The 16,992-nt window shown below is 39.4% G+C and overlaps 2 protein-coding genes across 3 annotated transcripts in view; both read left to right on the forward strand.

The window, feature by feature from the left end:
* Window positions 1–12,701, forward strand: part of sv2ca (synaptic vesicle glycoprotein 2Ca) — a 31,007-nt gene extending 18,306 nt beyond the window's left edge. Inside the window, exons 3-13 of the mRNA XM_086031583.1 lie at window positions 825–1,005; window positions 2,064–2,215; window positions 5,861–5,994; window positions 6,224–6,313; window positions 7,392–7,502; window positions 7,590–7,678; window positions 7,829–7,993; window positions 8,231–8,364; window positions 8,448–8,654; window positions 8,811–8,970; window positions 9,825–12,701. Of these exons, the coding sequence (XP_085887709.1) occupies window positions 825–1,005; window positions 2,064–2,215; window positions 5,861–5,994; window positions 6,224–6,313; window positions 7,392–7,502; window positions 7,590–7,678; window positions 7,829–7,993; window positions 8,231–8,364; window positions 8,448–8,654; window positions 8,811–8,970; window positions 9,825–10,008 (1,607 nt within the window). The 3' untranslated portion in view covers window positions 10,009–12,701. The remainder of the gene's footprint in view (window positions 1–824; window positions 1,006–2,063; window positions 2,216–5,860; window positions 5,995–6,223; window positions 6,314–7,391; window positions 7,503–7,589; window positions 7,679–7,828; window positions 7,994–8,230; window positions 8,365–8,447; window positions 8,655–8,810; window positions 8,971–9,824) is intronic.
* A 1,181-nt stretch (window positions 12,702–13,882) lies between these two features.
* iqgap2 (IQ motif containing GTPase activating protein 2) overlaps window positions 13,883–16,992 on the forward strand; it is a 29,369-nt gene continuing 26,259 nt past the window's right edge. Inside the window, exon 1 of one of the 2 annotated variants that reach the window (XM_086030692.1) lies at window positions 13,883–14,214. In XM_086030692.1, the coding sequence (XP_085886818.1) occupies window positions 14,169–14,214 (46 nt within the window). In that variant the 5' untranslated portion in view covers window positions 13,883–14,168. The remainder of the gene's footprint in view (window positions 14,215–16,992) is intronic. The other variant, XM_086030691.1, reaches the window with a different exon arrangement.

A 16,992-nucleotide genomic window follows, 5' to 3' on the forward strand; every position in this document is an offset into this window, starting at 1 on the left:
ATTGCACGTGAGTATAATCGACAGAAATTCTCACAATTGCTCTTAAGCCGAAAAATGAATTCAAAGCTTATTAGCAGAGTTGGCCATCTCGCAAAAGGTGGCCATCCGTCATTCGTCAGTCCATCATATATATATATTAGGACTAGGAAAAAATATCGTATCGCGATTGTGATGCGATTGTGATGCTTTTTATACATATACTGTATATGTGTATATTAGGGCTGGGGAAAAAAATATGCATAAAGGCTTCAGAGAGGTTCTTTGCTCTTCTGATTTGGGAAAACAATATCAGTGGAAGTTCTGATAAAACTACTGCTATGCAACCACTGCACGAAAACATACAAACTCAAAATCCATAGAGTAAAGCAATGCCAACTGTGAACATTATGGTTGCAGTCTATTGTTTTGTTGTGAAAATAATCCTCCATATGGACTCAGCCATTAAGAACATTCTGCACTAATGAAGGCACAAGTTTAATGTTGCTCCATCTTTTAATTTTTCACACTTCGCCTGCAGAACTGTGTGTCTGTTTTTTTACATTCGTGCATTCTAAAACCCTCTTAGCTCACGGTCTATGAAATAGTAATAGGTTTAGTCAAGCTTATAATATACAATAGAGATATTTATGAAAAAAGTTGGTAAATGCATAGGAGTTAATCATGTTGCCTTCAATGAACTAACAAAGAATGTATTATTAATCATCATATGTGTAAGTAACCTTTCTAAGTCTGTTGAATCATTGAAGATTCCTTTACAAGAAAAGCAGCTGGAGTTTACATACTCACACAAAAGTCAAGCTCCTTCTTTCTGCTTGTCTTTGCAGGGAGCGTTGTTTACCTGGGAATGATGCTGGGAGCTTTCTTTTGGGGAGGAATGTCGGACAAAGTGGGCCGCAGACAGTGCCTCCTCATTTGCATGTCCACAAACGGATTCTTCGCCTTCCTGTCGTCTTTTGTCCAGGGATACGGCGTCTTCCTTGTTTGTCGCCTCGCAGCAGGGTTCGGGTAAGACTGCTGAGACTGGAGGTCACGCGAGGGTCAATTTGTCTGATGAAATGATTTGTAAAGGTCAAGCCAGGGATGTGTCCATTTCGTGTTTACTTGGCATCCCTTTGTATCAAGTATTGTGGTCTTCTACCTTTGCTGACAAAAAGCGGCAATCAATTTAATTTAATGATCGCTTAAGGCCTAATTCAAACTGCCTACACAGCACAGGGACTTCAAAACACTTTAAATATCTATCAGATGTTTTGCCCTGAGACATTTATTTTCCTTGCCGTTAAATTATGCGTTTTTATTGCTAAGAAAATGTTCATTCTCCAACATGAGATACACTTGAACAATTGACTGAGTTTCTGTAAAATGTATTCTGCTTTTACAGATGTCAAAAATGTATTCACCTATCTACAATATGTACAGGTCAGCCATGATTGATCGTTGTGAGCAGTTGTGATGTCATTTTCAGTTGACAGAAGCGACAAAATGGCCGCCCCCGGAGATGGCTAAAAACAAGTGGATTTTGCTGCTTCATTTATATTCCACAAACGCAAAATTAATCAGAATGCCGTGTTTCAACTAGTGGGCCTGCTGGGAACATATTCTTGAAAAAAATATGTTTGGGTTGACTTCCGCTTTTATCATGAAACTATGATAATAGTTATACTACTACTTCTACTTCTACTACTACTAATAATAATAAACTTTGTGTAAATTTGGCTCCTAAGCATACTGTAAATGGTTTGCGATAATAATTATGTGTTACATGCGTACTAATGTTGTGATGTTGTAACTGTTCCTTTAGGAATTGCCGCAGTAATTGCATCTGTAGCTTGGAGTAATTAAAAACTGTCATTGCAACCTTTAAGTCAAGACAGGTTGTATAGTGCGTGTCATGCCTTTTTTAAGACCAGTTCTTTAATTAAGGAACACAAGGTAATCACATCAGAAGATCAAGCTTGAAAAAACATGTAACGACTCATGCAGCTACTGTATGGCCCAGTTGAGAATTTTCTCTAATGCACTTTGCACTTTGCACTAATTGCCCTTTTCTCTGCTTCTTGCAGGATAGGAGGTGCAGTGCCCATTGTTTTCTCTTTCTTTGCAGAGGTTTTATCGAGGGAGAAAAGGGGAGAACACCTGAGCTGGCTCTGTATGTTTTGGATGATTGGCGAGATCTACGCATCCGCCATGGCATGGGCCATCATCCCGCATTATGGTGAGTTCACCTGTTGTTTTGCCCTTTAACGGGCTTTCGTTTGAGTTTCCGTCTACAAACTTCGATCAACTTTCAACCTTAACCTGGTACAACAAAAGGCACAGTGGAGTCTGCATTTAATGGACTTATAGAGGGGAGTGGTCATAAAGGTGATTGTCTGTTAAATTGGTTTTTTAAAAAGTTTTTTTTTTTTTGTGGCCTAAAAATGCAGAGTACAGTTCAAAATTGTAAATAAGTATAAAAAAATTGAAAAGTTTTTAATTGCGTTTTAAATCAAGGTTCCTCTTTTCATTTGTTTGGACAAATATAACAATGACAACAAAAATAGCTCATAAGAGTTGATTTTAACAGCTGATATCCAGACATTTTCCATGGTTTTCTTTTCTTAATAATAACAAAAATCACTTAAAGAGGAAGTTAACCCAAACATATTTTTTCAAGAATATGTTCTATGCAAGCCCACTAGTTGAAACAAGGCATTCTGATGATATTGTGTTTGTGGACTAAGAGTTAATCCACTCGTTTTTAGCAATTTTAGGGGGTGGCCATTTGGTCACCTCTGTCGACTGAAAATGACATCACAACTACCCAGGGCTCAGGTAACGACCAATCACGGCTCAGCTTTAGAAAACAGGCAAGCTGAGATTGGTCATTATCTGAGCCCTGAGCATTTGTGATGTCATTTTCGGTCGACAGAAATGACAAAACGGCCGCCCCCTGAGATTGATAAAACGGGTGGATTTTGCTTCTTAGCTCACATTCCACAAACGCAATATAAATCAGAATACCGTGTTTCAACTAGTGGGCTTGCATAGAACAAAATCTTGAAAAAAATAATGTTTGGGTTGATTTTGACTTTAATTTCTTACATAATTAATAACATTGGTCTGATATTTTTTCCATGACTGTATATGAACAAATATGTATTTGTTTTGAATGAATAATAATTTTGGGGAAAAACAAGTGTGTTTGGATCATTTGCTGCAGCACCGCTGATCTCTGAAGGCACACTTTGTGTGCCGTGGCGCACCGGTTGGGAAGCACTTCCTAAAAGCATCAAGTTAGACTGATGCGTGATGAGACGTTACATTACACGGCACTGTTATCTCTGCAGAAACAATCACCTAATAGCATTGATTTGCTCCCAGGATACAGAGTACAGAGGTTAAAAAGGTTAACATCATGCATGAATGCCTTGGAGTAGACACTCTGACAGAGTTGCATTTCATATCATCCATGGGAATGCATGAAATAATGAAAAGAGCTTTGTAATTCATTTTCACCATATTTTTTCATGGCTTTTTTTTTTTTTTTTAACCTTACATATTCCACCGAGCCCCTCCTCTCCTTGTTTTGTTGGCTCTGTCTGACTCTGTCCTTCCTTTTATTACCTCTCCTTCCTCTCTCCTCTCTCTCTCTCTCTCTCTACTCCCCATCTTGACAAAGTGTTCTTCTTGATCAAGCATAATTAGTTTTTTCTCCTTGCTTGACCAGGACAAAGCTTGTGCTCGAGGTGATTTATGGCCAGACCATGCTTTGGCCAACCTGTGACGTCAGTGACTGTGATAGCACTTCTTTGTGTGCGTGTGTGTGCGTGCGTGGGGTGTGTGTGAGCGTGTGTGTGAGTCGATGGCATGTCATGCAATTGGTAACTGTGCCTTCAGTAAGGACTTAATTGACTTAATCCACCTCTTAATTCCGATGCTTTCACTTCAAAATTGGAAACCTTAAATACTGTATAAAATATGCAATATAACCACATGCAAATTAGCCACGTACATCATCCGGAGCAGCTCGAATGATCGAATAATGTGATAAATTATTTTGATAAAATACATTGTACTCAACAGAGATGGTTATTGCTGTATGTGTGCAGTTCGCTAGCGATGTATTTTGCTAGTTGATGTTGGCTATGACATGTGAATGAGAGGACAAAAAATGCTGATGTCATCAAGGCCAGCATCTGTCCATAGTGTGTGTGTGTATATATATACATATACATATATATATATATATATATATATATATATATATATATATATATGAAAGAGTGGTTGAGCAGAAGTAGCAGGAGTAGTAGTAGTCGTGTGAAGGAGTGCTGAGGTGGTCAACCAGACATAGTCAATTATGTACATAATTCCTGTAATGAGATTTCCAATAGCGTGAGTGAAACACAAACCCCGAGGGGGAAAGAAGCTAAGCTCCATTTCTGTAGAAAAGGCAATCAGTGCTGAACAACTCCATCCTTTCTCGATTTCGTCCTATCACTCACTCTGCGCACACAGAAGAAGACAATCAAGGAGTAAAAGCGGTCTGACAAAAGGCCAATTTACTCGGAGTTAAAATCTCGTACAACAGTCGGTGTTTTTCAAGTAACGGTTGTATACAAAAATTCATTCCAACAATAGTATATCATTTGAAAGTGAGATGAGGTAAACTGTACAACATTATGTTGGAATAAACCTCTCTAATCTTTTGAAGCCTTTCCAATGATATATTTAAAAAAAAAAAATCAACCTCCTGGTTAGAAAAGTAGCAGTGGGTATGATGCTATTAAACAGATTATATTTTGAGATTAATCCTCAGAAGACATTTTTTGGCATAAACGCAAATGTTAAGCACCCCCTCCCCCCAACCACCCCCCCGCGCTTCCTGACTATACCACCTACGCTTGGTAATGGATAATGGCATTGTTCCCCGCGGAGAAGCATCTCCATGAGGCACGATCTGCAGAGAGACGTGGGAGGCGCTGCTGCATGATTTTTTTTTTTCCTGACTTCCTCACAAAACCGAAATCAGTGACAGCACATTTAACTTGCTATTATTGGTGTTTTCTAGCTGGTCGTTTGTACACTATTTACACACTGCACATGAGATATTTGCTTAAATCATTGCACCAAGTTATGTCATAAAGAGGCAAAAAGTATTTTTTTCTGAATTTAGTAAGACAAGGAGTTTCTTGTCATCTTATTTGTACTTATAACTACAGAAATAAAAAAGCAACATCACTGTTTCCACAACTTACGGGGCACCCGCAGAGGTTTTCAGTGAATATACAGTTCAACAATTAATTTTAATATTGTAATCAATGGTTATTAGGATTAAGAACATATAATCAGTCAGGTGGTTCAGTTTTTGGTGTTTTCTGAAAAAAAAAAAAAAAAAAAAGACTTAAAGCCTTGCATTTGCGCTACAAATGGGTATGAACGCAAAGTGGCGGAACCTTGATACGTCTCCCCTCAAACACATGTAAACTTAATAGAAAACATACATACAACATACTTTTTAAAGTAGTTCTCACTATCCGTTCTCTCTCTCACTTACACAGTTCAAAGGTCACTTCCTTTAAGGTGTTTATTTGACATTCCCAGTTGACGTTTATAAGACACAAAACAAAGAGAGCAAAACACTGTATATTAAACCACCAAAATGTTCACGCAAACCATGTAACTTAGTCAAACGAATGTTCGCTGATGGTGTTACATGATGTAATCACATTATGGCATTAAAAATCCTCTGTATAGCGAGGGCAGGAACGATGAACCCTGGAAAAGCGGGGGAAAACTATTCATTTTTTATTGGTCCCTCAGATTCCTCTTTTAGTCCATGCTAAGTGCCACCGATGTCCTGCACTTGTGTTTGCAGGATGGAGTTTCAGCATGGGCTCAGCATACCAGTTCCACAGTTGGAGAGTGTTTGTGGTCGTCTGTGCTCTGCCTTGTGTGTGTGCTGTGGTCGCACTTACCTTCATGCCTGAAAGCCCCAGATTTTACCTTGAGGTACAAAGCTGTTTATATCCCCAAATTGCTTGCAAAGAAAGTTTCGAGCTCGAAATTGTTCCTGCGAATCTTGCCGACTCTGCAATTGGATGTATTTTCAACGTTTCCATTCAGTGCAATATCATCGTAGTAGTGCTACTACTACTCCAAACTGTTGCTGTTGCTTAGTAAGCTGTTGCTGATGCCACAAATTGTGTTTTTCTTTCTCTGACGCGCTGCCTGCTGACAGGTGGGGAAGCACGACGAAGCCTGGATGATCCTCAAACAAATCCACGACACCAACATGAGAGCGCGTGGGCAGCCGGAGAAAGTCTTCAGTGTGAGTTTTATTTCTCCCTGGTGCCGCTCTGCTTTGGTTTCTTGATGCTTGAAAGGAAGCAAAGAGGCTTATTTTCTGCCACAGCTGGGACAGGTTTTAACACCCTCTGGCTCTCTTAGAGGGATCACATCTGCATGATGACATTTCTCAAAGCTGTTCTGTGTCATTCAGGCTTATTTGCGGCCTGAACTGCATGTTAAGTAGTCAGTGCATCGATGCTATCGGCTTCCGTGGAATCATTTTCATTCTGTGCTGGAGTAAGTTTGAATTACACAAGGTTTGATATGTGTCACCGCTAAAATGATTGTGTGAACAGACAATCTACTTCCTTAAAGATGTCAACCCCAAAAAGTCTACCCAAACATATATTTTTTTCAAGAATATGTTCTATGTAAGACCACTAGTTGAAACAATGCATTCTGATAAATATTGCGTTTAAGGAATAAGAGTAGCCATCTATGGGGGAGGCCATTTTGTCACTTCTGTCGACTGAAAATGACATCACAACTGCTCAGGGCTCAGGTGACGGCCAATCGCGGCTGACCTGTTTTCTGACGCTGAGCCGTGATTGGTCGTTACCTGAGCCCTGAGCAGTTGTGATGTCATTTTCAGTCGACAGAAGTGACAAAATGGCCGCCCCCTGAGATGGCTAAAAACGGGTGGATTTTGCTTCTTAACTCATATTCCACAAACGTTAATGTTAATCACAATGCTGTGTTTCAACTAGTGGGCCTGCTGGGAGCATATTCTTTAAAAAAATGTGTTTGGGTTGATTTCCCCTTTAAAATAGGTAAAGTTGAATTGAGATTCAAAACTTCTTACATACAGACAGGTTTACCAAATTATAACGTTATTAAATGAGATATGACAGAAAACCCACACAGGCACGGGGAGAACATGCAAATTCCACAGAGGAACATGCATAAAATTAAGGTCTTTATTTGAGATTTTTCATTATTTTTTTACTAAATTGTATTTAGAAGATTAGATCCCTATAAAATGATTTAGCACCTTCAATAACCTGAAGTTAATTTGAATTCACCCAATGATTGCTTATTGTCATTCGTTCGTTTCTCAGGTTAACAGGATAAAGATCCCAAAGCAGCTTGATGAATTGGTCGAGTTGGAGTCTGAATCCGGAAATCCAGTTTCCAAGGCTATTTTCCGGATGAAGGCTGAAATCCATGGGGTGTGTTCTTTCAACATTTTAGTTTCTATTCCCGTGTCGGATTTGTCTTTGGGCTGACTGCAGAATTCATTTCTTGTGCCCCTTCAGATCTACCTGAATCTCATGAAGTGCTTCAACTACCCGATGCGAGAAAATATGATGCGACTCGCCATAGTGTGGTTCACGTTGTCCTTCGGGTGAGATGCACGTTGGCCAAATCAATCACAGTCTTGGGATCAATACTCCTCAGTTGGTGCTGGGACAGAGAGTAGTGAAGGCTGTTGGCGAGTAAAAACAATCTGAAAATTGGCAGCATCTCTAGATAGTAAATATTGTTCTGCTTGCAGGTATTATGGTCTGTCTGTCTGGTTCCCCGACGTCATCAAACACCTCCAGGCAGACGAGTATGCCTCCAAAGTGCAAATTCATAACAACGAACGCATTGAAGACTTCACCTTCAACTTTACCCTAGAGAATCAAATACACAAAAATGGACTTTTCATCAGTGATCGGTAGGCCATTGAGATCATTGAATAATGAAGGCTTTCCATTTTCAGCAGAAGCTATTTTTTGTTAGAGCTTTTTTTCATTTCTAGGTTTTATTCAAATGAATGGATTGAGAAATAATCTTCTTCCTCTATGGTTATTATAGAATGGTCTTTGCACACTTATGCATATTAGCACAGAGAAAGAAGGGAGAGTTGGCCTCCGCAAAGTGAAGCCCTGACTATGTGATCCTCCCGCCTCAGATTCATCAACATGAAACTGAAATCCGTCACCTTTGTTGACTCAACCTTTCGTAACTGCTACTTTGACGACGTCACATCGGTGGGATCCTATTTCCATAACTGTACTTTCATCGATGCGTTCTTCTTTAATACAGGTAAGATGCTTCCGGCAGTTCTTCTTGTCTCCTTCCCGAGTGAAATTGTGATTTGATCAACTCTGATTAATCTGTGTGTGCAGACATCGACGACTCAAAGCTGATTGATGGCACCGAGGTGGTCAACAGCACGTTCACCCACAATAAGACGGGATGCCAGATGACATTTGATGATGATTACAGCGCCTACTGGGTCTACTTCATCAACTTCTTGGGAACCTTGGCCGTTCTACCTGGGAACATCGTGTCCGCTCTTCTCATGGACAAAACAGGCCGTCTGTCCATGTTAGGTAGGACAGCTAGTTTGGGAAGGGTTCGTCTTTCAAACTATGAACATCCATCATGGCGAGCGAGGAGAAGTGTTGATTACAAGCCCGAATTGTAATGGCCACCCACCGCTTTCATGAAAGTTACTCGTGGTTCCGCTTTGTGACTTTGTGCGTCAGGTGGCTCCATGGTGCTGTCAGGCATCAGCTGCTTTTTCTTGTGGTTTGGCACCAGTGAGTCCATGATGATTTTCATGCTGTGCCTTTACAACGGCCTGAGTATCTCTGCCTGGAACTCTCTGGACGTGGTCACAACTGAATCTTTTCCGACTGCCAGGAGGTAAGTGTATGATCAGTCAGAGTGTAAAACATGGCATAGTCTACCTGGGTCGTAGTTTGTAATCCAAATTAGTACTAGAGTTGCATTGATTGTGAATGTTTACAAACATGAGACGTCATAGCTGAGGTCAACGGTTTAAATCGGATAGGTGGTCTTCAATTACAATCCACGCTACTTGTGACCGGTTACCACAAAATCAATCATCAGTTATTATGTCAAGCGCACATGTGCTGTCTATGGAAAAGAAAGCCCTGTGTGTTATATGATGGTAATTCCCTCAAAAAGATGCAACTTTTGGTCTTTGAAGGGTCATGGGTGGATTCTGAAAGAATGATCATGAACACTAAACATACGTAAGGAACCAAAGTGACACAGAAGTCAGAGTGTGCCTTGACACAGTTACAAGATCTGGACCTGCAAAAACTGATTTTCTGGAAAACTGATAAAGGATTAATCATACATGTTTAATGTCAGGCAGGCCATTAATACATTTTTTAAAAGATCCGTAGTTCATATTTGGATGTAAATAATTATTATATTCTTGGCCCGGGTTAAAATTGACATGTGTCAGTTGTGCATGAAAAATTAACAGTATGTTAAGACACACATCTACTGCTGTAGCATTTCTCCTTTATGTCCAAATTCATTTACAACAATTAATGTTCCCATTGCTGCTCTGAGAGCAGCACATTTTTCAAGTAATTGTCTTCAGATTTCTAATTAGACCCACCTAAAACAACAGTGGTCACTTTTATATAATTAGCGATCACAAAGATTGCACACAGTTTACTACTTGAAGATGACTCTAATTCTTTCTCTTTTTTTTTTTTTTACTCCTCCCAAAATCTCTGCAGAGGAACAGGCTTTGGATTCTGCAACGCCCTGTGTAAGATGGCTGCAGTATTGGGGAACCTGATTTTTGGTTCTCTGGTTGGCATCACAAAAGCCATCCCCATCTTGATGGCATCATCGGTTTTAGTGGGGGGAGGTCTGGTCAGCCTCCGGTTGCCTGATACCAGGGCAAATGTCCTCATGTAACACCAGCTTCACCATCGTACAACCTAGATAAAACATGGATCTTAAGGGGCTAAAAGATCACAGGGACAGAAGTGCAAGTAGCTTGGATCATACATGCAGTGGATATAAAAAGTTGACACTCCCATGTCCAAATGCTATGTTAGATATTTTTGGCACGAACACAACACTTCTCATCACCAAAACAGCATGGTGGTGGAATCATTTCGTCACCTTGAATTAGGCTAATTGCCAAGGTGGAGGGAATTATGAACAGTTCCTGACAACAATCAGCGTTAGTGTTACCTTCAGGATTCTGCAAAAAAAAAAAAAAAAAAGAAATTGTCAGGAAAAGAACTAGAACAGCTAAACTTTATTCGGGGTTAATCAGAGGCACTTTAAATGGTGTTATTTGGGTGCTGGCTTCCATTGAAGATGAGTTTGAATGCGACTCGTTAATTCTGAGCACAGCCGCATCACCAATTATGAGAGGGTGTGCACACTTGTGCAACTACCTTATCTCAGTTTATTTGTACTTCTATTCTCAGAAAGCTTTCTTGGATTTCTTTCTTTTTGTTGCTGTTCAGATTACACAGTGTAGGTACATTAAACGGTGTAAAAAGTTTGGAAATGATTGATATTGGTCTTATGCTTGTATTACAAAAAACAGACAATTTTAAAGGGGTACAGACTTTTTATATCCACTGTATCTTAACTGCTATAATCATGCGTAATGAGCTTTTGCAGTAAGTAAAGCAGTTCAGGAATTTAAGCATACCAGTCGTCAGTACAAGTTATTTCGTAATTTTCTGCATGTTTTGTGTGGACATTCTGCAAAATAAGGCTGATGTTTGCACATTTCCTACAAAAAAATGTAGTTTAATTTTGTTCGAGGAGGGAATCCCGGTTCCAACTAGCATCTTCTATGTTGTTATCGCGTCGCTTAAGCTCAAGGCTTTTAATATTAATAGTCTTATTAAGAGGAGCCAGATGGGGAGAAAAGTGCAAAACAAGCTGTAATGAGCTCAGCCAACCTGCTGTGTGATAACGGAGGGAATAGATGATCAGACAGAGCGGACACACAACGCAGATGCACGGCAGCTGGTTTTCCTGCAAACATCCAACATGTTGCAGATGGTCAGGCAGAGTGCAGACAGGTGCAACGTAAAAAGACATGAAAGCTCACACATGGACGCGCTTTCGGCTTGGACTTTACCAAATGTTTGTTACATACTCTGAAACTTCTCCAAAGTAGATGTAGGCTACCAAGCCCTTTACATTACCTACCAATGTAGAATAAATAATGGCATACTTTTTTTTTTTTTTGTTCTTGCCCTTTTGAACTGACAATTTCATTTCCGTCCGTGTCATTGAAATGATTGAGCCATACATTGAAATCGAGACTTGTGTCGTTAATAACGGTCTATTAATCTGGGGGGGGGAAAAAAAAAAAAGTCTCCGTGCTTTGATTTTCTCTTTATGTAGCTCGCTTGTGGCAGTAACCTACGATCATGACAATGAACAAATACTGAATGCCTTTTTAAATGTGCCTCTCCTGAGCTGGAGCAGTCCACCCATTTTCATGTGGTATCTTGAAGTTGTAGAACAGTATCGGAACTTTATAAATGTGAAAAAGTCATTATCTCATTTCTGCGAGTATATGTCAAATACTGTATGAGGAGTCAATTCCAATTTAGCTAATACTACGAATATTTCAAAATAAGAACATGTATTTAGTTTCATTGATGGACATCACGCATGATTCAATACCCCAACATGGAGTCATGGACTAATCTTGGTAATCAACAAAACACATTTAATCATCAAACTGTAAATCCAACCAGTTTTTATACTTTGAAAAATTGCTCACACACAGTGTGCTCTTATTTGTCACCATTGTTGGAAGTATTAATAAAGATGAAATATGATCCCAAATTGTTACATAAATGTTTCTTCCAGTACGGCTCCAATTTGTTTTGTGGCAAGAAGAACAGGAGTGTTGATAAACCAGATATGTTCATACCATGACTAGCTGCTGATCAACCAGTAGGAGAGAAATTCATTTTGTTTGAGGTATCGGGGTATTTATTAAGTGTACTGTATCTGTGCGTGAGTGTGCGTGTGCACGTGTGAGTGCGTAAGCATGCATGTTTCTGCATATCATTACCGAGTGTAACTGTGCATTCCAGAGTGTAAATAATGTACATAATCAATGCTGTTATTAGTTGAAGTATGGGATTAATGTGTATAAGCAATTTTGATTGCGTCGTGTTCCGGCTGCTATTTCCATGATGTGCATCATTGTGAGTCCTTGGCTTCAAATCCCTATAACTGCCACACTCTCCCACTCCCACGCCCCGTGTGCACGCGTGTGCGTGTGTGTGAGTGTGTACTTGCATGTATAAAATCTATTTTGTGGTGTTTTTGTTTGAACTCATTCACCAGAAAATGATGGCAATACGCAGATGTTTGTTGAAGAAAAATGTGAATGTATCAATCTTGTGAGTTCTTTCCCTCCATTATATGGAGGCAATCAAATTTTTGTGGACAATAAAGTTGTGTGTATTATTGTGACTACTGGGCCTGCCTGTCATTGCTGCAAATAGCTGTTGTGAGGTCCAGGTGTGAAAATATGCTAAGAAGTGAAAAGGGTGTGATTACAGTCTGTGTTGCTTTCACAAACATATAGGCCTACAATAAAAATTATGTCCTCTTGCAAATAATGCTTTGTATCTTTTTTCCTTAAGTATTATGTTGAACCACACATTTCATACAAGCACTTGGCAAATGTAGTTATTTCTCGCAGTATAGTTGAATGATCCACCATGAAATCACCTAACAATGTGTTTCATATACAGGAGGCCTTCTGTAATTAACCATGTGGCACTACAACATTTAGAAATGGCAGGTAACAATATATGAAGACTTTTATATCACAACCGCCAATCACCTGGCCCGTTTAACGGCCCACACTCATAGACAGAGATATTACAATATTTATACACTTATAGTGTTACATTTTTAACTGATTGCATAGTAAGCTTCATACTTTCCAGCAGGCAGTGCAACATTGCAGAATTTCCGTCAGGAATCAGTAAAATGATTTTATTCTGATTAGCAAAGGTCGCCCCCTACTGGCAACATTGAATAGTTGAGAGATTGACAAATTGAAATATTTTAATCTTAAAAAAGTAAATCAATGAATTATAAACTAAACATTTAAATGCCCATGAAAGCACTACTTTCATTTACAGATCCACGAAATTAATATTTGCAATCACTCATTGTGATCATAAATTAATTCAATTAAATTCATGTATGTTTCTTTTCTGTGGCTACCACTTGTGATGAATAATTTTCAAATTTCTTACCGACAAAAGAAATACCTAAAGTACAGTTCAAGAAGTACTCACAAGCAGGGATGATACAAAAAATAATCTGGTAAAAATTGAGTACACACAATCTACAGTACACTATGTATAGACTCCGAAAGAGCAAAAGTGTTTTTTTTACTTTAATTTGTCCCCCCCAAGCTTCGTGTTGTCATCCGCGGAGGTTGAAAAATGTAGACATCCCATTTTGACAAAGGAGCAGCTGTGTTCAAATATAGGGAGTAAAGTATAGGGAGTAAAAGAAACAATTCAGAAAATAACCCGACAAGTACAAATACCTGGGAAACCTACTTAAGTACACTTAAGTAGATACTTAGTTATTATACTACTGAGATATGTGTACTCAATTACTTTACGCCTCTGATTTACGGATTTTAGGCCTCTGCCATAATCGCCATATCGATTGAAGCACAGTTTTTCCGTTTTTTTTGCCCAGGCCTTGAATGCTACACAATGTCACTTGTAGGCCAGCAGGTGGCGGAAAGAAGCTGTCTCTTCCTCTCCTGTCTGGTCCATATATGTCTGAACCTTTTACGTTACTTTCAACATCATAGTCACTTTGTGGAGGAGTCACATAAAAGGGGCGCACACCATGGGGACTGGTGGTCACAAGGGAAAGTTCTAACGACTTTAGTGACTATTCTTAGTTTTTTTTTTCCTTTGCATAAATACTTCTAGGTTAGCTTTATTGAAGTTGTCTGGCACACCTTATCGTGCGTTTGGGACGTTAGCTTAAAAAAAAGTTGTTGGCAGCTCAGCGCGTTGACTACCGCAGGAGGGAAACGAAGCAGGATGTATAATGAAGAAACGGTTGCTGTATACAAGCCACGTTATGGAAGTAAGTGGGACTTCATGATTCTAAAGTGTAATTTTATAAACAAACGTAGCCGAGGAATCGGCCGGTTGTTTGATGAGCAGCAGGTGGTTGAGCAACGCCTGACCTGACTCCTCCTGTCCAGGAGGTGTGTCTGCACAAAAAAACTAAATTAAACTAAAATTTAATGTATAATACAATATGGAAAGTTTAAAGGCAGACACATTATTGTGTTCCTTATTGCATCCACAGTCCACAGCATATTAGGTCTAAACCGCAAGGGTACACGTGCGGCAGCTATAACAGATTTTGAGTTCGATGTGTTGTATAAACTTATAACCTATAAACTGCACACATAAGGTCTGTTCTCATAGTTTAAACATTAACCGTGCTGCACTGTAGTGTTGATGTTTTCAAATAAAATCAACACCTCACAAGGCTTCGGCGTTGAGTCAGGTCTTATTGTTGTTATCTTGTCAGGTTAAACATGAGGGCAAAGTGCAATTTTTAAAAGATAAGACCAATCAATTGTGTCATCAGCTTGGTGGTGGTGATTTGCATCATACACGCCAGGGGAGGTGTGCCTGCAGGGAAACAGCACAAATGTTAGTTTAACACAAGGGTGGCCCGAAGCTTTCAGTAAATTCACTGGGGCTGTTCTAATTTGCATGTTCTACCTGGATTAAAGAAAAGTGTCCCCCAAACCAAATTTAGTAATTAACAATCAAACCTTTTATTGTGTCTATCACATAAAGATAATAATCCCTTTGCTATAGTGAGTGGAGCACTCCTCACAATTAGTGAGAGAGTCCCTGCAGCTGAAAAACAGCATGAGTCAACACCATAGAGCCAATAACTAAAGTCCCATGATGATGTGCACACAAAGGCAGCAAACCTCATCCTGTGGGTTAAATATAACAGTACAAAAGTGCAGGAAGTGTGCACATTAGTCAGTATGGCTGGTGTGTAGTATCATAACTTGGACCTTTTTTCCACGTGCAGAAATGAGTGCAATACACATTTGCACTTTCCAAACACACTCAGATGTATGCAGTTGAATTTCCAACATGGAACACCTGTAAAAGTGATACAAATTCTCTCATGAAACTTTGGCTCAATGTACATCTAAAGCACAGGTGTCATACTCAAGGCATATGGGCCAAATTCCATATGTTGCCTGTGAGAGCTTGTCACAAATTTTCCTTGACTTCAAACCTAGTCGTTCACCATACAAAATATGACTGGCAGGTCACTGGGGTTCTTACAACATATTTGGTAAGGGAGAGATAAGAAGTGTAGCCACATGACTAGTCTTTAAAGCAAAAGGTGCAAGCACATCTTCTCTATAGTGGACTTCATGGCTGTTTTATTTTATAGTGAATTATACGTCTTCGTGTTTACACAAATAATAAGCTGTGTTATTGTTAAGAGTGAGGACTGAGCAAGTGGCGTCCATGTTGGTAGGGGCAAGTTCCCATCAAAGGCAATGCATGAACATTGCAAATAAATCATAATCATTTCTCAATCAATTTGAATGATATTAATTTTTGACATCAAAGCATAAGCTATTAATACAAAACATTTCAAAAAGAGGAAATATTCTTACCTATGTATGGTTATTCCCATTATTATTCCAAGATCCGTTGACGTTATATGATATGACGTTGTGCATGCAAAACAATGTGCAGGCATCCTTATTTTGGTGTTTGTACCATCAGCAAACATGCAATGCACTGACACTTTGCCCCTACTTGCTTAGCGTAGCCAAAGGCACACAGCTCAAAGGGATGTGCCATGTCTGCTTATTTTTCATGTTTATGGTACTGGTGATGGCAAAGATTAGAAATGCGATGACCCGCGACCCTAATGAGGACCAACACACATCACATTGGAATATTATATTGGCAAATGATGCTTCAAAACATTTAAAAGTCCTAGTGTGAAGTAACTTCAGAAAATGCCAAATAAAATCGAAGTCATTAAATATGATACAAAATAAAGCATAAAAACATCATTTCTATTTGGTGTATTTGACAAAATCACTGTTTTTCCAAAGTGAGATTCTGGCGAGCTCGAAACCGCAAGTGTGACGTCAGTAGATGAATGACTACGGCAGCGCTCAATGGTTAAAGTGCACAAAGCAACTTAGAACGGACTCAGAAAGCAAAAAGATATTTCAAATTTATCTGAGGGTATCCAGGTGTTAGAAGAGCTGAAGGAAGAGGAGGTTGTTGGCATAATGCATGTTGGACCGTATACAGTATGTACGAGCCAGATGCTCAGGAGGATGAGAAAGTTGTCAGAACACCGGACATGGAGTGGAGACGAAACCCACTGACATTGCTAGAATGGTAAGATAAATAGGCTACGATTATTAGCCTAGCATTATTGTTTGAAATTCGATGCTGTGCCGTGCTGTAAATTACGCACGGTGAGATTACTCATTTGTTCCATACAGTCTCACTGAGAGCAAAGTAATGCCAGCTCATGCTTTTTAACAAAATGTTCCCCCCAATTGTGTCACGGGTTGAAATACCACTCTCTACCTACCGGTATATATTTTTATTTTTTACTATGGTTACAATTTCCTGCAGCCGGTCGGGAGTTGTAAACGAGACGTTTTGTTTCGCAAACGTGACAGTAAACAATGCGTCACAAATGATGATCTCTTCTAATGACGTCACTCGCCGAAGATTTCCGGAGATTGCCGGACATTTGCGTTTTGGTTGTTAAGCACGTTGCTATGGGTCTAATTATTCATCTGGGTCGGTTGCGTCATAAAAACGAAAGTTTGCTTAAAAT

This window comes from Filicampus tigris, chromosome 5, assembly GCF_054856515.1.
Source record: "Filicampus tigris isolate MCC_2025a chromosome 5, RoL_Ftig_1.0, whole genome shotgun sequence".
NCBI classification, from domain to species: Eukaryota; Metazoa; Chordata; class Actinopteri; order Syngnathiformes; family Syngnathidae; genus Filicampus; species Filicampus tigris.